This window comes from Lepidochelys kempii, chromosome 4, assembly GCF_965140265.1.
Source record: "Lepidochelys kempii isolate rLepKem1 chromosome 4, rLepKem1.hap2, whole genome shotgun sequence".
Taxonomy (NCBI): Eukaryota; Metazoa; Chordata; order Testudines; family Cheloniidae; genus Lepidochelys; species Lepidochelys kempii.
Window position 1 is genome coordinate 14,087,840 of NC_133259.1, and position 21,720 is coordinate 14,109,559.

At 43.7% G+C, this 21,720-nt stretch overlaps 1 protein-coding gene across 7 annotated transcripts in view; it reads left to right on the plus strand.

Annotated features, from left to right (window-relative positions):
* Positions 1-21,720, plus strand: part of FRAS1 (Fraser extracellular matrix complex subunit 1) — a 299,490-nt gene that overhangs the window by 213,390 nt on the left and 64,380 nt on the right. For all 7 annotated transcript variants that reach the window (XM_073340462.1, XM_073340465.1, XM_073340463.1 and 4 more), the window contains 9 exons: positions 5,428-5,542; positions 6,096-6,233; positions 9,173-9,205; positions 10,018-10,149; positions 11,101-11,226; positions 12,144-12,391; positions 17,128-17,279; positions 20,304-20,466; positions 21,386-21,518. In XM_073340462.1, coding sequence (XP_073196563.1) covers positions 5,428-5,542; positions 6,096-6,233; positions 9,173-9,205; positions 10,018-10,149; positions 11,101-11,226; positions 12,144-12,391; positions 17,128-17,279; positions 20,304-20,466; positions 21,386-21,518 — 1,240 coding nt within the window. The remainder of the gene's footprint in view (positions 1-5,427; positions 5,543-6,095; positions 6,234-9,172; positions 9,206-10,017; positions 10,150-11,100; positions 11,227-12,143; positions 12,392-17,127; positions 17,280-20,303; positions 20,467-21,385; positions 21,519-21,720) is intronic.

The window sequence follows — 21,720 nt, forward strand, 5'->3', positions numbered from 1 at the left end:
GGACGTAAGGTTGGGGTTGTCTGTTTTTTTTATGCATTGTGCTCTGTATTTGGATACAAGAAAATACTGTAGGAATGACAGGCTTACCATACAAGATAATGAATACACTTTTTCATCTGAGGATCTCAAAAGTATTTTACAAAGGTGGCTAAATCTCATTGTCCTCATTTTACAAATGGAGAAACTGAGGCACAGAGCACACATATAATTAGCCCACGGTCATACATTGGCAGAGCCAGGGATGGAATCATGGTCTTAGACCCCTAGGGCCATTAGTCCATGTTGTCCAGAATCCTGCCTTCAGCATTAGCCAGTATCTGACACTACAGAGACAGGTAAAATCATGCCTCATAATAGATCTAGCCAGTTGTGTAATAATGAAACATGGGAATTCCATACATAGTCATCGAGTTTACGACCAGAAGGGACCACCAGGTCATGTAGTCTGACATCCTGTATATCACAGGCCCCTAGCAACACCCAGCACCCGCACGGTAACCCAACAACCAAAATTAGACCAAAGTATTACAGCCCATAGAAGCATAGGCTATTATATGCCACAGGTAGAGAATAGGAGTGACTGAGGCTCACCAGTGACCAAGGCCCACTCAGTGGCAGGGAAATGATTGTGAGACACTTCTAAGGTAATCTTTGCAAGTGACCCGCACCCACATGCTGCAGAGGAAGGTGAAAAAACCCCAAGGTCACTGCCAATCTGAGCTGGGGGACAACTCCTTCCTGACATGACTTGTAAGGATCAGTTAGACCCTGAGCATGTGAGCAAGAACCAGCCAGCCAAGCACCCAAGAGAGCGAATTCTCAGTACCACCACAGAGTCCTGGTCCTCCCCATCAAGTGTGCCATCTCCAACCGTGGCCATCCTGATGCTTCACAGGAAGGAGATTTTTAAAAAACCCAACCCAACACATTAGGTGGGTACGGGAGGGGTGGAGAAATCCCTAAAGCATGAGCTTTAGGAACATATGACAGAAACTGGAAGCCCTGCCCCCAACCATCACAAACAACCCCATCACACAATCACATTCACAAATTTGTCCAGCTCTCTCTTTAAACTAATTAAGTTGCTTGCCCCCACAACTACTATTGGGAGGCTGACCCAGGACCTTACCCCTCTTACGGTTAGCAAACTTTTTCTAATTTCCAGACTCAATTTGTTCTTGGCCAGTTTATATCCATTTGTTCTTCTGCCAACATTGTCCTTTAGCTTACACAACTCTTCACTCTCCCTGGTATTTACACCTCTGATGTATTTATAAAGAGTAATCCTATCCTCTCTCGGCGTTCTTTTTCCTAGACTAAATAAGTCCAACTCTTTCAGTCTCCTCTCATAAGGTAGGCCCTTTATTCCCCTCATCATCCTAGTAGCTCTTTTCTGCACCTGTTCCAGTTTGAATTAATCTTTCTTGAATGTGGCTGACCAGAATTGCATACAGTATTCCAGATGAGGTCTCAGCAGTGCCTTGTACACTGGCATTAATACTTCTCTTTCTCTACTAGAAATGCCTCTCCTGACACATCCTAGGATTGCCTGTGGTCCATCTAGTCTAGTAGTCTGTCTCTGACAGTGGCCAGTATCAGATGCTTAATAGGAAGGTACAAGAATCCTTTAGATGAGAGAATTATGGAATAGAGGAAATTTCTTCTCAATCTTACCTATTAGTAGTTGGTTTATACTCTAAAGCATGAAAGCATCTATCTATCTATCTATGTAATCATAGCAAAATATTGTGTTAAAAGTACATTATTAAGGTTACAAAGTTGAGCACTCAAATGCTAGGAAAGTCCTGGGACTTGTGGAAGGGTGGAACATATTCCGTCTGGGAATGGCTCATGCCCAGTCCGGTCACAGCACTAGAAGCCATGAGAAGCTTGGACATGCTCAGTGAGGATAGAATCTTCGGAGATTTTAACGATAAAGCTCTAGCAAGTCTCTAGTGAGCATGTGCAAACTTTCAAAGGCTTATAACTTGGCCGGATGTGGGCAGATTTTTACAGAGATGGTAAAAGGACCCCTCCCAAATGTCAAGTCCCTGATCCAAAGCACAGGGGCTCTAGAGCATGTCAGAGTAAGGGCCACAAGAAATTTCCCCCTAGCATTGTTCTTTAAAATGGCAGAACCATGTTGGCTGAAATTTAAAATATATATATATCAGCCTGATGCAGGCACCCAGCATGGAAAATTTCTGTCCAAACAACTGAAGTTTGGCAAAGTTATAAGCAACTGAAAATAGGGTCTTATAATGGGTGCGTTGTGCAACCTCAGTAATAGGTGGTGGTACCAGCCCCACCTATATTATAGTTATTTATATCCCATTGAATAATATTGCACATGTTCTCCTATCCATATAAATGTAATCTTTTTTTTAAATCCTACTGTTCTCCACAATATTATCTGCTATAAATAATAGATTAATTAGGGAAGTAGTTACCTTTTACAGTTTTAAATTTGTTGTCTTTTCATTTCACTGAATATCCCCTTCTTGTATTATAAGAGAGGATAGATATGAGTCCTCAGTTTACCTTCCATGTAACAAGGCTTGGCAGAATTCACTTTTTTTTATTTTTATATGGTTTGGACGGATAATATCATTATTTATTTTTAAGCATTTGTTTTTAGATGTTTATCAATTGAAATTTTAGCAGCTACTGGAAGGGATGGGAGGACATCAACCATTTCATAGCAGTAGACACTGATGTTCTAAAAATTAAAACCTTTATCAGAGTTAAAACACCAACTATCAACATCACATGTCAAAATATACGAAGTAAAAATCCTCTGCTAACACTGGCATTATAAACCCTTTTTATATAGACATTGAGGTGGGACTCTAATAAGTTCCCAAGCAGCAGTTTCCTTACTTTGCCTGTCTGTAAATTTGGATTATTATCAATGGAAATATTTTTTCATTGGTTTATGTGTGTCCAGTGAAATCGTTGTTTATTGACATTGACCGATAAAAATTGAATCTTTCCAAACCTACCTGTAACATTAATTATCTTGTATATATCTATCACATTCCCTCTTCATTTTTTCTCTAAACTAAACATTTTCAGGGTGAAATCCTGACTCTGTTGAAGTCCATTTGAGTTTTACTGATGACGTCAGTGGGGTCAGGATTTCACTCCTAGTCTTTTCAATCTCTCCTCATAAGGAGATTTTTCCATTCCTCTGTTCTTTGTAGCTTCTTTTTTCTAAATCTCTTCTATTTCTGCTATACGGTAATCAGAGCTGAACATAGTATTCTAGGGTAGCAGTATACCACTGATTTATATACTGCCATTACAATATTTTCAGTATTATAAGGTAGTAGACTATACACGATATGGTGAATGGGAGGAAAATAATCTTCTTGATCCTCAGCAAGTGATCATCTCATGCTCTAAAGCAGGGGGTTTAATTGCCCATGTAATTAACTTAGCTTGTGTAGCTACAGATGTTGATCATGAAATAATCTGGGTCCTTTTAGGATCCTGCTGGAGTATTCAACTCCATGACCTCTTGCAGCAGTTAATTCCACTGGATTAAGACTATCATACATCCACAAATTATATATATTGTGACAAAGCTCTGTCCTTGCCTCCGTGGGTCCCACGTTTCCTGGTGGATTTTGCTAGCCTCAGAGGCTCACTGTGATCCTCCACGTAACCCTTCTTTCCCTAGAGACAAGGGTCACAGTCTACTGAGCCATTCTCATCATAAGCCAGCAAGGGAGGTGAGGAGAAGTTATCCTTCCTTGCACAGTCTCTGTTGTCTCCCAGTCTCAGTGATTAATCAGGGGGCAAAGGTGGCGGGGGGAAGCCCGGGCCCATCCTCTACTCCGGGCTCTAGCCCAGGGACCCTAATAGTATCAGCTATGGTAGCTGATCTTTTAGAAACATGACATGTACAATTCCCTGGGCTACTTCCCCCGCAGCAGCCCTCACTTCCTCAAGCTCCACTTCACCCTTACCTAGGAGCCTCCTTCCTTGTCCCTGATATGGTGTGTACTACTCAGCCTCTCCAACAGCGCAACTTCCTCCCACAGCTCCTGACCTGCACACCCACGTGACTGCCTGGGAGGCTTTTAACTAGTTTCAGCCAGCCCCTGATTGGCTTCAGATGTCCCAATCAACCTAGCGTTCCCCCTGCCTTCTGGACAGTTCTCAATTGGCCCCAGGTGTCTTAATTGACCTGGAGCAGCTGCCATTTCACTTATCCTGGTACCAGGGATTTGTTTAGCCTGGAGCTAGTATATCTATCTCCCACTACTTTTCTATAGCCATCTGGCCTTGCCCCGTCACAATATATAATATGCAGTACAGTGTGCTCACACCCACAGTGGCTCCTTTGAAGTGTTGTGTTGACCCAGCACAGGAAACGGTACGCTGTTTTTAAAAGGGTTGAAAAGAAAAGGAAAAGCTGCTATTCCTTGACATTCCCATGGAAATTGCTGGAAATTTTTCAGGATCTTTTTAAAAAAGCAGATTCACTGAAAACAGATCTGACTAGACCAATAAGCTGGCTAGGGAATGACTTGTATCTTCACCCAGTAGTTTTAAATCACATTTATTATTTTTTCCTCATCCATTCTGCTAAACATGTGTGTGAGGGGGGCTGTAAAAGAAGCACTGCTCTGAGGCACATATCCCTTTCTGCTTCCCCCTTGCTCCAGGCTGCAGCAAGGCCATCCCAGGACAAGCAGACACCCTCCCCTGTCAGCTCTGCTGTACTGGCTGGTGTGTCTGGATGTGGGGGAGAGGCAGAGACAAGACTCTGTTCGCTCCTGGCCTACCAGTCCCTGGATTGGTGAGGGAAATCGAGGCAGCAATAGCTCTGTTCACACCTCCATTCCCAGACCACGCCCAGGTCAGGATAGCCAGCACAAGAGTATAAGGGGGGAGGAGAGGGTCCAACTTTCTTGCATGGACGTAAAATCTCAGTTTAGCTCATCTCTCATTGGCACTGGTTCTCTGGAGAAAGGAAGACTCATGATGGTAAAATAAAGTGCTCTCTCTTCTTAATGCTTAATACTTGACGTTCCTGTAGCCCCTTCCATATGAGAATCTGAATCTGGTTCACAAACATTAGGTCATAAGTGAGACATAGGCGGTGAAAAAGCCTTGCGCTGGCCTTCTGCACAGAGGTACGTTTCACCCACTAGCGAACCCCACAGCACCTCCTAAAGGTAGCTGGGTATTGCCCCGTTGGACAGACGGCACAGTGAGATCAAGTGACTTGGCCAAGGCTCTCTCCCACGTCGCTGTCGGGGATTTAAATGTATAACTTTAAAGATCAGGTATTTGGAGACTCTTGTGTTTAAGGATTGGTTCGTTTGGAAAACAAATCTCTCAATTGATTTGTTATATTTCTGAGCAAATCTCCAGGTACCATTGGCTTTTGTGTTCATTGTATAATGTGTTTTTTAGGCGCTGGAGGATCGTGTGACCGTGATTGAGCCGCATCATCTCTCCTTTGTAGACTCAGAGAGTCCGAGTGGGAAAATCGTGTTCAACGTGACTCTACCTCTGCAGCCAAATCAAGGCAAGATGTGCTATTAATGTGCTTTCTTTTTTTTTTTTAAACAAAAGTCTTAGTGTTGGAGGCTAAGGACTTCTGTGCATTTATTGCCATTTCTTCTAAGTTCTCTAGCTTTATCCAAAGTATCTGTCTGTGCAGGCAGCTATTAATCTCTCTATTTTCCTTCAATACTTTTCAGACCATCTGTTTCTCAATCTGATTCTTTCGGTGAGCAGAGGGGTGAGCAGTGCCCAGCCAGCTTTCTGTAATGTCAGCGTCTAGAATACATTGCACACTGCACCCAATGGTTTTGCTCTTTTCACCTCTCCATCCATAAGCATCTGCAGCGCTTACTTAATTAGAAATCTCTGTTTAATTCCCAATGTCCTCTGTTAGGTCCAGAGATTTGGGCTTTGGGCTATGGCTGGGTGACCCATTCTGGAGACCGTAAGCAGAGATAACGTCGAAGACATAAATAGCACTACAAGGGAGGAACGGACAGTGGCAGAGCCTTGATTGTTCAATGTTAAAAATGAAATGGATGCCTCTTGTTAATATGAGCTCTCTGTCTCTCTAGGAATTGTGGAGCACAGAGACAGGCCCCTCTCCCCAGTCAAGTATTTCACGCAAGCGGATATAAACCATGGCAAGATTGCTTACCGTCCACCCACTGCAGCTCCACATGTCAGAGAGATTATGGCATTCTCTTTTGCTGGTAAGAAACACCAGCTCTTCACTAGCTCTGTGTCAAGAATGTGGAAGTATCTCCACTAATTCCCATTACAGACCTGGGTGTGCCTCTTTCCCTCCAAAAAGCTAGCATTCTCTCAAAGTTATGGGCCAAACTCACTTCCATTAAACTATGAAGACACAGTCAATGCAAGCTTTGCCATTGACTTCAAGAGGAGCAGGATTAGGACTTGAATTACTGTGAACTCTTTACAGTGGAAATGCTGAATTGTGAAATTGAGATTGTTCAGAATGTTACGGGTCCCATGGAAAATGATCCCACAACTTTCTGTACTTTGGGTTACATCCTGGCCCCATGAATATCAATAGGAGCTTTTGGCATTGACATCAATAGTTCCAGGATTCTACCCTTTATTTTTTGTCACTCATGACAGAAATCTCTAATTATGGGACAGTATTGCAAAACTCAATGCATTATGGGTTTCATGACTGCCTTTGAAGCATCTGGCATTGACCCGCTCTTGGAAATTGGATATTGCAGTAGATGGATGGATGGTAACCGTTACTTTCCTATATTTTGGATCTTTGCCCCATACTGTTTCCTAGTTTGGGTATGGCAAGTTGACAAGTGTGGGATCATGTTACATGCATAACTCTGTAGGCCTCATGGCAATACGATATGCAGCCAAGTTCTTTCAGCGGGGACAAATCCTTACGTTAAATGCCATTCTTCAAAGTGTATTACGTACATTTAAAAAGAATGTAGGGCCACGTTGTCCACTTGGCATCAAGAGGGGCTCTCTTAAAATGTTCTTCAACCACTCAGGTTGTATTGCAAGCTGATTGTCTTCTAATCCTGTAATTCCACATAAGAGTCCCTCATAATGTGGAGATAAACCAATGGAAAGAGGGGGCTGTCTTTGCATCCTGGTCTGGGGCTGCCTTTCAAAACTGTGTGTTAACCTAAATGGGTGTTGTGAAAACAAAAGCCAACAATGCACAGGCGTGCAGTACAGAGTCTGATGGGCCAAAGCAAGTTCCTTCTTCTTCAAGAAATCATTGCGTTCTTACTGACTTTTAGTGTCTGTTGGGATGTTCTATTTTTGTAGTGGAATAAGAAGAGAAAGCATGTGATATTTAGAAACTTGTTTTAATTTGACTTGGTTGGCCCTTGTATGGGTGTGGGGGAGAGGATGAAGGAGACTCCCTGTCCCCCTGCTTCTGCACCCAGTGCAAGAGCCATTCACAGTTGCAGTCTCCGTGTTCTCCCTTTGCACACTGCCCTAGACAAAGGCAGTCAAGCCGTGGCCCATCCCCTCCCTTCATACCAAGATGTTGCCTTCCTAGTTACACACTGGGAAGTTCAGGAACAGAGTAAGCCTCCCTCATGCAAAGTCCCTCCACGGGCACGAGGGAGGACAAGGCAACGCTCTGTATTTCCCCTGCTTAGAGCAGTGCCCGTCTGGCACAATCTAGCCCTGAGTGTTTTAGTTGATTTTTTTTAATGTTCTATCATAGAGGTGTATGGTGCCTCACAGGGTACAGTAACTCTGTTTGTGTTGGAGTGGTTAGTTCACTGGTGGTGACATATAGAACCAATTACAGGAGAACTTCAGAGTTATGAACACATCGGGAATGGTGGCTGTTCGGAACTCTGAAAAGTTCAGAACTGAACAAAACATTGTGGTGATTCTTTCAAAAGTTTACAACTGAACATTGACTTCGTACAGCTTTGAAACTTTACTATGCAGAAGAAAAATGCTGCTTTCCCTTTATTTTTTTAGTAGTTTACTTTTAACACAGTCCTGTACTGCATTTGCTTTTTTTTTTTTTTTTTTTTTTTGGGGTCTCTGCTGCTGCCTGATTGTGAACTTCCAGTTCCAAATGAGGTGTGTGGTTGACTGGTCAGTTTGTAGCTCTGGCGTTCGTAACTCTGAGGTTCTACTGTAGCTTTTCTTCATGGTCTGTATGTACTGAGCTACTTTCTGTTGTAAATAGAAGTGTAGAAATTGACTCAGTAACAAGTGAGCAACTCTGTATTTGCTGATGATGGGTGGCTGTGCTATGCAATGTTCTGAATCCTGGAGCCTCATTCTGAAAAGACAGCCGAAGATGAGTAACTGACAGGAGGGCTGGCGCAAGTACAGGCCGGTAAACCCCACTCTGCCTTCTTACAATGTGCAAATCAAGTTTTATTAGAGTAGCATCACTCTGTCTGCAGTGAACTCAACACAGTCAGTGAAATATGATGGTGGTATTAGCACTCCCTGATTTGCAGAGCTGTGTGTGCTGAGGAAATGAAACCTAGAAGCAATTATCAGTAAGTCACTGGGCCTGTCAGGGTATACAAACACCAATTTATGCAATTCTCTTTTGTAATGTTGGCTACCTTGTAGCATTGAATAGCAGAACATTTCTCTGTTAATTGTATTAAATTCCAAGTTCTTAACAATTACAAAGCGGAGTACAAGCAGTTAATCCTTACAATAGCCCTGGAAGTAGGGAAGTATTAGCATTCCCATTTTACAGATACGGAATCTGAGACAGAGGGGAGCTAACTGCTACACTTTCAAAAGTTACCACTGATTTCGAGTACCCATCTTGGGACGTCTTGTACCTACTGCTTTAGAAGAGCTGAGTTCAGTTCAGTTGGACTTGTCAGTGCTCAGCATTTCCAGAAACCAGGCCCAAGATGTTGCAAATTAAACAACCACTAATGGAGGTGTCTAAATTCAGTGGCTTTTCTGAGGCTGCACGGCAGGCGAGTGGCATTGCTGGAATTAAAAGTTAGGAGTTCCTGACTGTAACACCCAGAATTGAGGCATATGTAGTAAGCTGCCTCCATAAAATGTCAGGAAAGATATTCCAGTTTTTGTTGAAAACAAAATGGATTTAAATCCATGTGACCTTATTTTTTTCCCTATGCTAGTCATAAATGTGCTCTACTTTGTTTTCCCCCTGCAGGTCTCCCGGAGTCGGTGAACTTCAGTTTCACAGGTAAATTAATCACTATTCTTTCACTGGCATAAGGGTCATGGTACTTTTTCCTTCCTGTTAATGTCCTTTGCTTTACCTCTCCCTGCCTGACGCCCGCCCAGCTCCCATTTCAGGGACTTGCGAGTGTTGAGTAAAAGTCTGTGAAAGTAAAAGTGCACCAGAAATACTTGAATACTTGGTTGTTTTCACAAATTGTGGATTAAGATGCATGGAGGACAATGACTCCTTGGTAGGAGCCAGGAGTTGGTTTTCTTAATAGCAGATACGCCTCTTTTTCTAACCATCAATTCAAATCCTGCAGGTCTGATTCAGTCAAAAATCCCATTGACGTGAGTAAGGACAGCAAAGTTTGACTCAACGATTATTAAATGTAGTATGGAAACATTTCAGAAAACTGAAGTGTGTAATAACTTGTTACCTTGTTTAAGCCTTTTCAATGTGCTGCCTACCATGGGCATGCCAAGTATCCCTTATTCTGGGTAACCCACGTGTGTTCTGGCTCCAGACTGCAGTCTGTAATAGAGAGAGGCGTACACATGTGTGTACGCACACATGGAGTCAGCACTGCTCTTCCAGTACTTTAGTTCTGCCAGGGACGGATTAGGGATAAAGGAAGACAGTTTTTTCAGAACTCCTAAATTATGTAGTCTGGTGTCTGGATGGTAATTAGAGGGGGATGGGGCGAGAAACTACTGTGGCTTGACAAGCAGTGGTGAAAAGCAGCCAGCCTGGAATGTGTTTTTTAGGTGCGTTTCAACATGTGTCGATTAAAACAAGCCAGTTAATGCAGATGTGTTTACATTTGGTTGTAGTGTCCGACGGAGAACGTACCACCCCTGAACTGACGTTTACCATTCGCTTGCTCTCGACGAATGAGCAGCCTCCGGTGTTCCACGTCACAGCTCCATTTCTGGAGGTCAGCCAGGGTGGCAAGGCTACAATTGGTGAGGCGCCATGAGGGCGTGTAGCAAAGGCACTATTCTGAACGAGCATGGCTGAAGGGATTACTCTGAGAACATGCTGAACAGGCTGGGGTCATCGCCATGAGCCCAGCACATGCAGCTGGTTCAAATTCCGGTGTGGGCCTCTCTCTTTTGCTAGGGGCTAGATTGTGTCATTTAGCCCAGAACCTGCTTTGGTAGCAGTGCCGAGCTCAGCACCTCCATTCCAAGAGCTCAAACTGCTGAACCTCTTGGAAGGGTCCGGCATATACCCTTTTCCCATGGCTTCGTCTGTTCCCCACGCTCTCCCCCTTTTGGCCGAGCTGCTGCTAGGGGAGCATCGTGCTTCCGGTCCCTGTGTTCTGCCTAGTCCAGGGGCTGCATTCGGACCTGCTCTGGTGGGCTGTGCAAGGCGGGAGGGCTCCCCACTCTCTCCCTCACATTGTGCAGGGGGCAGACTCTGGCCCGGTATTAGCAATGTAGCACGTAACACTGTCTGGTCTCTGAGAACATGCTGCCCAGCTCTATGTGCTAGGGTAAGGAAGTGTTGCATTTTTATAGACGGACTCATAGACCCACTCACGCTACGTCGTGGGGCTGTCTGAACACATGGACAATTGGATGCAGTCCCCTCCCACATGGTTAGGAGTTGAAGGTCATGCTAGCTGTCACTTGTAAGTCTGATTGGCAATAACGTCTCCGTTTGAACTCATGACCTCAGCATCACCAGGGACAAATGATCTCCAGGCAGGCAGATCCACAGACATTTGTGTGGAGGAGATGAGAGCTCCAGAATTACATTAATTTTAAAATATGAACTCAATTAGAGCCCATTAATTTCTGTCACTTAATGCATGTAAAATTGCATATGCTAGACCTGCTGCTTGTAAGGGAAGGTTCGCTGTAGAGCAGACTACAGTTCTGACGCTAGTGCTGTGTATTCCCCCGATGCAGGGATACAACTGGCAGTAAGTGACGCAGACACAGCTCCTGAAGATCTCTTCTTTGAGCTGGTGGAATCTCCTCACCATGGGGTTCTGCTCAGGTACAACGCTGGGGTCCACAAGCACATGAAAGCAGGTGAGTTGAGCAGGAAGAGGAGGAATTCAAGTTGGGGGAAGTCACCAAGGCAGTATATTTTCCCTATCTGTGTGTTTTTGTTAATTTTTAATAAGCAATTGAGCTAGGATCTGTTTGTCAATAATAAATTGCTAGTAATTGCCTGTCACGAGCTCTTCAGAGAGCTGACTGAATAATATTTTCAGAGCACTGAACACGTTCACTAAAGCTGGGCAGGTACCAGTTCACCTGTCCACCAGAAATTTTCCCATTCTGTATCTGGACGAAACTGAGACCTCTCAAAATTTGCCATGGAGAGAAAGCGACTCCCCACCCCTCAGTAGCCCAGTGGTTTGGGCATTCAGCTGGAAAGGGGGAGACTCCAAATCAAGTCCCAGCTCTGTTGATCCAGGAGGCAGCATTCCCTAGTGGGTAGGGCACTGAACTGGGACTCAGGAGATCTGGGTTCTATTGCTGGCTTAGCATCTGGCCTGCTGGTTGACCTTAGGCAAGTTGTTTTCCCATCTGTAAAATGGGGATAATGGGAAAGCAATACAAAGAATAGATAGGGAGGGAGTAGCCCTGGTGTTGGAAGCCTTGGCGAGAGATGTGGATTTTAGAAGGACGTGGAAGGAAAAGAAGAATGCTGCGCTGATAAGAAATGGGAAAGTTTGTTATTAAAATATTACTCATTTTGTCACAGTTTTTCTGTACCACTATGAAGGTTATGGCTTCTCCCTGCATACATTCTAGCTCACTAATGAAACCCTCAGATAGAATCAGAGCTCACACAGCTGTAAAGGGTGCATCAAATACCAGATAAGCATGTGCTTAAGTGATTTGCTTCATCTGGGCCCGAGGCATTTGATCTGAACTTAAAGTATTAATTTCATGCAGTGGATAGAGTCATCACTGTTTTTATATTTCTTTTTGGGAAGGAGACACTTTCACGTATGAGGAAGTCAGCCGAAATGCTTTACAATATGTCCACGATGGCTCATCAGTAGCAGAGGACAGCATGGAAATCTCCGTAACTGACGGCGTTACCACTGCAACAACGGTGCTGAAAGTTGAAGTATCCCCGATGGATAGCGAAGGTCCCCGGCTGGCCCCTGGCTGCTCGTTGACCGTCACGGTGGCTAGTAAAAGCTCTGTGACTCTCTCCCGATCACACCTTGCTTACATTGTAAGTTTGTATCCATTCCTTCCTAAACCCAATGCATTCAGTTAGCTTCCTTCCCCTCAGGAGACCACTGCACCTACAGGATGTTGATACTTGTCAAATACTTCAACCTTTTACTATACCCTGACTACAGCTGCCAAAAAGGGAATAATGAGCTCTTTCATCCTACCAGATTTTCAAGGCTATACATATTTGACTGAAGTAAAGGTGAACTGCAAAGCAAAAGAGAAAATTGAGTTAATCCCATATTTATGCACCAAACACCCTCACTAACCGGGCCTGTGAGTTTGCTCAGCAATAATCTTCTTTAAGACTTCTTTTCCCTCCCTGATATTGACTGGCTCTTCCTGGTTTGCTAAAGAAGGACCTGGAATTCTGTGACATCATGCTGTGATACATTGCTTACGTATGCTGTGAGTTTTCCAGTATCAATGGTGTCACAGAAGTGTGGTGCTTTGCTAGAAGCAATGGATTTTGTAGCAATGGAATTAGCAGTGGATTTCGTAGACGGGACCTGTACACAAGCTTCACAATTTAAGGGACTATAAGCATTTTAATGGCCTATTTTCAGGGCTTATATAACTTAATTGTAAAAAAAAAAAAAAAAAAAAAAAAAAAGGCTTTGGGTAGAAACATGGGACATACCCATATAAAGGTGTCAGATCCAGAAAGCAATATTATTGCACCATTTCTCCAAAAAAATCTCCTTGGTCTCTTTCAAGTTTTACAGATTTAAATGACATACAAAAATTCATGCAGCGTTGTAGCTGCGTTGGTCCCAGGATATCAGAGAGACAAGGCGGGCGAGGTAATTTCTTTTATTGGACTAGCTTCTCTTGGTGAGAAAGACAAGCGTTTGAGCTTACGCAGAGTGAGATATTACCTTACCCACCTTGTACTGAAGTTCACTCATTTCTGATACGTTTTTGGTCTTTGTTAAAACGCAAAATTAAAAAAAAACAAAACTGCTTTGACTTAAAACATAAATAAAAAGCCAAATGATTTCCCCCATCGTGTATTACTATCTGTTGAGCCAATATTCTGGCCTATAAAAATCACAGAATTATAAAAGTCTGTTGAATCAATAGACCATTGCAGCTTGAAAATTGTTCATCTGACAGATTAAAATGGCCCCTAGGGGGTCGTTCCTGCTTATTAACAGCATGTCTTGCTCTGCATTTTAAAGTACTAGCCCTTTGGATACTTAGTACAGGTTTGAATGAGCTCCTGGAATATATACTTATTGTACCTAATAGCCCAGAAAGGCACCCAGGGTCAAATTCGCTCCTGTCGAGATGACTACTACAAAGTCCACGCACCACTTCAGCCGAAGTGCCTCAGGAGCCTAAGTCCCACTTTCATAAGTGATTTAGGGATGGATTTACTCGGGTATTTAAGCACCTAAAGAGGCAGATAGGTGACTACTGGCATTTACAAAAGTGCCTAAGCAGGGTAGCATCATTCCCCTGTGTGTAGTTGTTTCCACTGACTTAAATGGGAGCTAGGTACCTAAGCAGCGAAAAAAAACCCACCTCAGGGCAGCGAGTCTCAGAGCCCAGGTCAACAGACTCCTGGAGCTCGTGCTGTGGGGCTAAGAAGAGCCCTGGCTCTGAAAACACGTGAGCAGGGGGATCTCGGAGCCGAGGCTGCAGCCAAGTCGGAACAGCTACACTGCTATTTTCAGCCCTGTAGCACAAACCTGACATGACGTGGGCTCTCAGGTGCGCTGCTGTGGGGTTGTGTTTTTGTTTTTCAGTTAGACATACACTTCGGCACTTCTGTAAATCCAGCTAGGTGCCAATCTGCATTTTTAAGTGCCTAAATACCACTGAAAATCTGGCCCATGGGAGCCTATTTTTAATTGAACGTCAATGGAACTTAGGTTCCGAAGCGCCTATGTCTCTTTTGAGAATAGGACTTAGGCACTTTTGAAAACGTTACCTCATATCTGTAAAGCTCTTTGAAGATGAAATGTGGTCGGTGTTATCCTGAGCGCTTGGAAGGGGAAAAGGCATCAACGAGCCGATGATTGGGATGAGGTTTTTTGGTGTGTGTGTTGAGGAAAAACAGCAATGGGAACTATCACAAAGTTTTCATGAGGGAGGCAGAACAACTGTCCCGGTGGTGGTTTCTGGATGAGGAAAAGCAACACCGGGAGCTGTCATACAAATTTTTGTGGAGGAGACAATTGGGGGGGGGTGGGTGGGTGTAGGAGTTGGAGTAAGACAGGAGAGGGGGAGTTTTTGGAGGATGCAGATGTGGGAGTCCCATCCATATCTTATGTAATGGTTTAAAGCTGACAACTTTTAAGTTAGGTTGGGGGAGTTATAATTTCCTCTTCAGGTTCTGATGAAGACACAGATTACTTGACCCTATGCTCCCCTGGTTTAAAATCCCACTAGTTCACTTCTACAGCTGAGTAATTTACTTGCCTGTTCTTTGTTCTGCAAATAACATACAAATACCTGAGAGAGACAAGGTGGGCGAGGTAATATATTTTATTGAACCAACTTCTGTTGATGAAAGAGAAAACCTTTCAAACTACACAGAACTCTTTTTCAGGTTTTGGAAAGGTACTCAAGCTTCACAGCTACATACAAGGTGCAATAGATTGTTTAACATAAATAGTTGTTGTCAGGGCATTTAGTGCACTGGATGAGATACACCATATGTTGTGACAGGCATGTGTAGGACCCATGGATCTTGAAAGGTGTGTTGTGGGCAGTGTTGATCATTGTAGTAGTGGAGATGTGTCTGCAGGTTTTGCATCTGTTGTTATGGCAGGGTCTGGTGCTGCTTTGAGTTGGTGTGGCCTGGTCTCTAGGGAGCTTGCTTCTGATAATGAGCTTGGCGAGGTTGGAGGGTTGTCTGAAGGCCAGAAGAAGGGGTTTGGATTGTAATTGAGTAAGGACTGTGTTGGTTGTAATTGTTTGATATTTCATATGGGTGCCAGTGCAGAGTGGTAGGTGATAACTAAGGGTGTGCAGTCATAGGGTTGGTATTTTTTCCAAAATGAAGCAAGTTCTCTCAGCATAGTTGGTTGGTCTGTTCCATGATGTGATCTATTTCTCTGGTAGTCAGTCCTTCTTTGGTGAAGGCAATTTTAAGTGTGTTAAGGTATATATCCCGAACTTCCTTCTCAGAGCATATTCTGTGGTATCTGAGTGTCTGGCTGCAGATAACAGATTTCTTGATGTGTTTGAGTGGTTACTGGGTCTATGAAGGTAGGTATGGTGTATATAGTTGTCTGTAGGGTTCCATTGCTGAAACTGATCGTGGTGTCCAGGAGGTTGATGCTAGTATGCGATTGTCCTAGAGGGTAGCCTGTCATACTCTTAGAAATAACAGCCTTTTGTATGTCACAGTATGACTATTGCCAACCCCAAACATTCAAAAATCATGACTTTGGCTTAAAAATCACAAGATTTTTAAAAAATAATACATGGTGGCTTTTTCTTTGCTTTCTGGTTTCTAGGTTCATGTTTTCAGGCTTTTCTCTGCCACCATGAAGGCTAGACACTTTTTTAAAAAAATGAAAGCAGAGTCTCACATAATCACGTGACTGCAGGAGCTGCGGCTGTAAGAGAAACACCCATGTGGCAAGAGTTGGCATCACTGGTGTGATATCATGAACAATACGTAATTACATAAACTGATGTCACTTAGGCTGATGTCACTCAATGAGGTTTTCCACATGGCAGTTGGGGGATTTCACTTGTGGTTATATGGTTAAATCACCACTCAGTGCACTGAAAAATTTATGTTAGGGCATTTTATCAGATTTGCATTGACTACACTGTTGGGAAATCATTTTTAAAAGGACCCAGGAAAAGAGATCAGAGTACAGACACACTTTAATACATTAAAAAGGATTTCAGGTGCCATCACTTTAATAGTACTGTTTGTGGTGGAGGAAGGTGAAATGATCGAAAGTCGACATTAGGTGTCTGATTTTTGTGGGCACTCAAATCTTATGTAAAACATAAATCTTGCTCCCTTAATGTATGTAATGAAAGTCTATGGGTCAAAACCTGCTTTTCTTACTTCCATTGAAGTCAGTGAAATTACAATTGCGGGAAAGAGGCTTATTTATTTGTATGTTGAGGCTACGGTGACTTAAAACTTTGACACTGTTGTATATGTGGTCACCTGAAACTTTTTAATAAAGATGCAGACGTCAATATAATATCATACAGTTGGATACGCATAATATAGTTAAATGGGCCAAGTGCAGCTCTTAAGTGTGCCAGTGTAAATCCAGAACTAACCCACTGACTTCAATAGAATTTGCTCCAGATTTACATTGGTGTAACGAAGAGCTGAATTTAGCTCAGTCTCTGTATATTCTCTCTGCCATATAGAAATTATGTTTCAGTCCACCTTTTGGGGGAGAGGGGGCAGCAACTGGGTATTATTGGGAAGGTAAATTCTACTTTTAATTCTGGTGTTTAATGTGATTTGAAAATGAAATACGCTCGACTTATACCCCAAGGAGTGTGTGTGTGTGACACAGATAGATAGAACACTTTCTCAGTTATGAGAGAATGAAGGTACACGTTGTGCAAGATTCTCAGCAGGTGTAAATCAGTACGGCTCCATTGAAATGAAAGGCGCTCCGTTTACATTACTTGAGGCTCTAGCCCAGTATCTATATATTTCACCCCTTGACTTTTTTCTTTCATGTTCACCATAAAGAAACAAAAGCAAACACTGCTGCTTGGCCTTGCTTTTCTTATTAGGACAATAATTCTGCTGGCTCGAAAATAAGAATTCAGTTAATTTCTCTGCCCATGTATGGCACCCTCATGCGGACCACACCTGGGCAGCATTCTGAAGAGCTTTCTGAGGTTTATAATTTCACCATGGACGATATCAACAACCAGAGAATCAGGTAATAAACACGTATTTTTCACCACACCGTATCTTGTTGGGCTCAGCGAGAATTTCAGAGCACCATCTGCAGGGAACATATGTTATTAATGTTGGGATATACAGTATTTATAAATTATAGCAGATACGGTGTCTCATAACTACACTGTTGTATCTTGTGATAATAAAAATGACCGTGATTGTGTATACAAAATAGGGTATTGCTGCACTCACACAGTGCTATTTAGCTTGAATATCTTCAAAATCTGTCTCTATATGTGTTGTCGTTTTGATTTTTTAGTTAGGCAATATCAAATATGATGATATAAAAGAAAAAAATCCTTTACTTGAAGTAGTTCCAGTCATGAAACATTTGACACCTAATTTATGTCTCTCCTATACTTGGCTTGTATTGTGTGAACAGTGGTATCCTCCTGTTCCAACAGGAAACAGTGTTTTCTAACTATCCATGCTGAAAAAGTGATACAACAAAAATGATTAGGGATATGGAACAGCTGCCATATGAGGAGAGATTAATAAGACTGTGACTTTTCAGCTTGGAAAAGAGACAACTAAGGGGGGGATATGATAGAGGTCTGTAAGATCATGACTGGTGTGGAGAAAGTAAATAAGGAAGTGTTATTTAATCCTTCTCATAACGTAAGAAATAGGGATCACCAAACAAAATTATTAGGCAGCAGATTTAAAACAAACAAAAGGAAGTATTTTTTTCACACAACACACAGTCAACCTGTGGAACTCCTTGCCAGAGGATGTTGTGAAGGCCAAGACTACAACAGGGTTCAAAAAAGAACTAGATAAGTTGATGGAGGATAGGTCCATCCATAGGCACTGACTCCGTGGGAGCTCCGGGGCTGGAGCACCCATGGGGAAAAATTGGTGGGTGCTCTGCACCCACCAGCAGCCATGCTCCCCGCCCCCCTTCCCCAGCTTGCCTCTGCCTCCTCCCCTGAGCACGGCGCACCCCTGCTTCTCCTCCCCGTGTTTGCCGCCGCATAACAAGCTGTTTTGCCGCGTAACAAGCTGTGGGAGGGAGGGGAGAGGAGCAGGAACGTGGAGCGCTCAGGGGAGGAGGCGGGGATTTGGGGAAGGAGTCCAATAGGGGCAGGGAGGGGGAAGAGTTGGGGCGGGGACTTTGGGGAAGGGGTTGGAATGGGGGTAGGGCTGGGGTGGAGTCGGGGCGGGGTGGGGTGGGGGCGCGCGAGCACCCACCGGCGCCAGGAGACGTTGGCACCTATGGGTCCATCCATGGCCATTAGCCAGGATGGACAGGGATGGTGTCCCTAGCTTATGTTTGCCAGAAGCTTGGAATGGGCGACGGGATGGATCACTTGATGATTACCTGTTCTGTTCATTCCCTCTAGGGCACCTGGCATTGGCCACTGTCGGAAGACAGGATACTGGGCTAAAGGGACCTTTGGTCTGACCCAGTGTGACCATTCTTATGTTAATAAACTGCACCACTGATTTGTGGATTTCCCTTCCAGACAGGGTCAAAGCTGAGCCTGTCATTGGCTCGTACACAGAAGGAGCCAATACTTGCTCTTGCTGTATGACACCAAACTAAGATCCATGCATTGCTGTATCCTTCCAAACAATATAGATGTAGTTTCATACACATGCACAGACTAGACTGAACAACTATGTACAGGGGAATGATGCTGCTAGAACATTTGTGTATTAACATCAGCAAAGTGGAGACTGAAGGTGATAACGCTTAAGCACATAAATAAGTCAAAAAGAAAAGGAGTACTTGTGGCACCTTAGAGACTAACCAATTTATTTGAGCATGAGCTTTCGTGAGCTACAGCTCACTTCATCGGATGCATACCGTGGAAACCGTGGATACATACCGTGGTAATAGCTTATCCAAAGTGTAGGGAGAGTGGTCACTTTGGATAAGCTATTACCAGCAGGAGAGTGAGTTTGTGTGTGTGGTTTTTGGAGGGGGGTGAGGGGGTGAGAGAACCTGGATTTGTGCAGGAAATGGCCCACCTTGATTATCATACACATTGTGAAGAGAGTGGTCACTTTGGATGGGCTATTACCAGCAGGAGAGTGAGTTTGTGTGTGGGGGGGGCGGAGGGTGAGAAAACCTGGATTTGTGCTGGAAACGGCCCAACTTGATGATCACTTTAGATAAGCTATTACCAGCAGGACAGTGGGGTGGGAGGAGGTATTGTTTCATGGTCTCTGTGTGTTTATAATGTCTTCTGCAGTTTCCACGGTATGCATCTGATGAAGTGAGCTGTAGCTCACGAAAGCTCATGCTCAAATAAATTGGTTAGTCTCTAAGGTGCCACAAGTACTCCTTTTCTTTTTGCGAATACAGACTAACACGGCTGTTACTCTGAAACTTATAAATAAGTCAGTGAATAAAAATCACAGAAAAATCATGATAGAAACAGTAGCATTTCAGAAGTGCTCAACATTGGCCTGCCTCTGCTTTTACTGAAGATGATGAGAATTTGTTGACTTCAGTGAGAAGCAGAGGTAGGCCAATGCTGAGTGTTTTTGAAAGTCCCACTCCACGTCTCTGCCATGCAGGTGGACTGGAGACAAGTGTCCAGATTTAAAAGTTTAGAAGAAAAGAAAAATGAAACCATATTTCTTTCAGGAAAGGCAGGTTTGATCTGTTGGGACAATACTCTCATTGTACAATAACCTTCACCTCCCGTGTTCTTCCCTAACCACCCCAGTGTTGGGTCCTGCTTTCCCTGAGAGTCTTTCAGAGCATGATTGCACATCGGGTTTGCAATGCGCTATGTGAAAAATGATCTGAATGTTTTTCACTATGGCTGACTAGCCAGCACGCTCAGACCCGCCTTTTCCTGATCAACATCACTCGCCCAAGGACATGGGAAAATATTCGTTCTTGCTGGATGGACGAGATAGAGGAGGAAAGGATTGACTTGTTATCTCCTTGAAAAGAGGCATGTTCCTGCCCGCACAGTTCTTAAACATAGGAAGTGAAATCCTTTCAGCAGGCTGTCTGTCTGACTCGCTGATCTGATTCTTGATACAGATACTCAACTGAGTTTGAGACTGACAATCAGCCAGTCACAGATATTTTCCACTTCAATGTCTTCGATGCTGACAATAATCGGCTCGACAGCCAGATGTTTACCATCACTATCGCCTCTGTCCAGAACAAGCCTTCGATCATTGCTTTTGCTGACCTTATCACTGTGAGTAATTGCCCAGAATGTAGGAAGTTGTAGCAGAAGCACGTGTGACGTAAACAATTGAACAGTTATTTTCCTGGCTGCTGTGCAACCATGGTGAACTGGTGTCTAGTACAGATGCGAGAAAGCATGGTGTCTCACGTGCAATCTTGTATGTTTAAAGTGTTGTGAAACTATCTGGTGAAGTTAACAGTACCACCTTGTCCCTGAACCTCATCCAGTCATTTCCATTGCACAGATCCTCCACTGGTGTAAATCAGTGTGCCTCCATTGATATCCGTGGCAGTGTGCTGCTTTCCACTTTTTGGGGATCTGGCTCATTGTATCACCAGGTGACACACAAAAGTCTCGGGATGGATGAACCTAAAAACATCTGGAAGTTTGGCTCAGCATGTCCCATTTCAGAGTGCTTATCTGAACCCTTTAATGTGTTCTCCCTCCCTTCCCAGCTTTCCACTCCCCATCCTTAGCCATCAAACCCACTGAGCAAACCACAACCCCCAACAGGTCACTGTGACACTGCGGGGTACACTCTGCTGCTTAGACCACTCCCATTGTATTGACACTTGCCCAGTGGCATGCAGACTGCTGCTGGGGCAAGATAAGCTCTTACTCAACCTAGCCCCAGCGTTACATTGGATTTTTATATCCTATGGGTAGGGAGGGGCAGGAACTTTTATAAAACATGCAGTGTCAGGGGAAGAATTGGGATTTATCCCCCTGCATACTCCAGCGGTGACCTGTAGTAAGAGTGAGCTAGAGAATTCGTGCAGAAACAGGTAAAGGGATAAGTTTAAGACACTCGTGTGATGAAATCCTCCTTGAACTGCTGATAAAGGCCATTCGGCAATGGTTATTGAACCTGTTTTTGTTTCAGAAGCATGTTTGTTCCGCTTCTTTTTACCTTGTTTTTTTTTTTCAGGTTGATGAGGGAGGCAGTGTACCGCTGTCAGTTCACCATCTCCTAGCCACTGACTATGATACAGCCAAAGATGACCTAATGGTTACAATAATTACGCTACCAATATATGGGTACATTGAAAACACAAGGACAGGTAAACTGTATCTACACCTGTTTTTCCTTGTATTTGGTCAGGAAATGGCAACACAGGAATTGCCAGACTGGATGAGGCACGGGGTACCCCATGTTTCTGTCTCTGACAATGGCCAGCACCATCTGCTTCAGAGAAACCCTGCAGTCAGCAGTGGTGAGATAACCTGCCCCAGGGAAAGTTTCCTTCTAACCCTCAAAAGTTA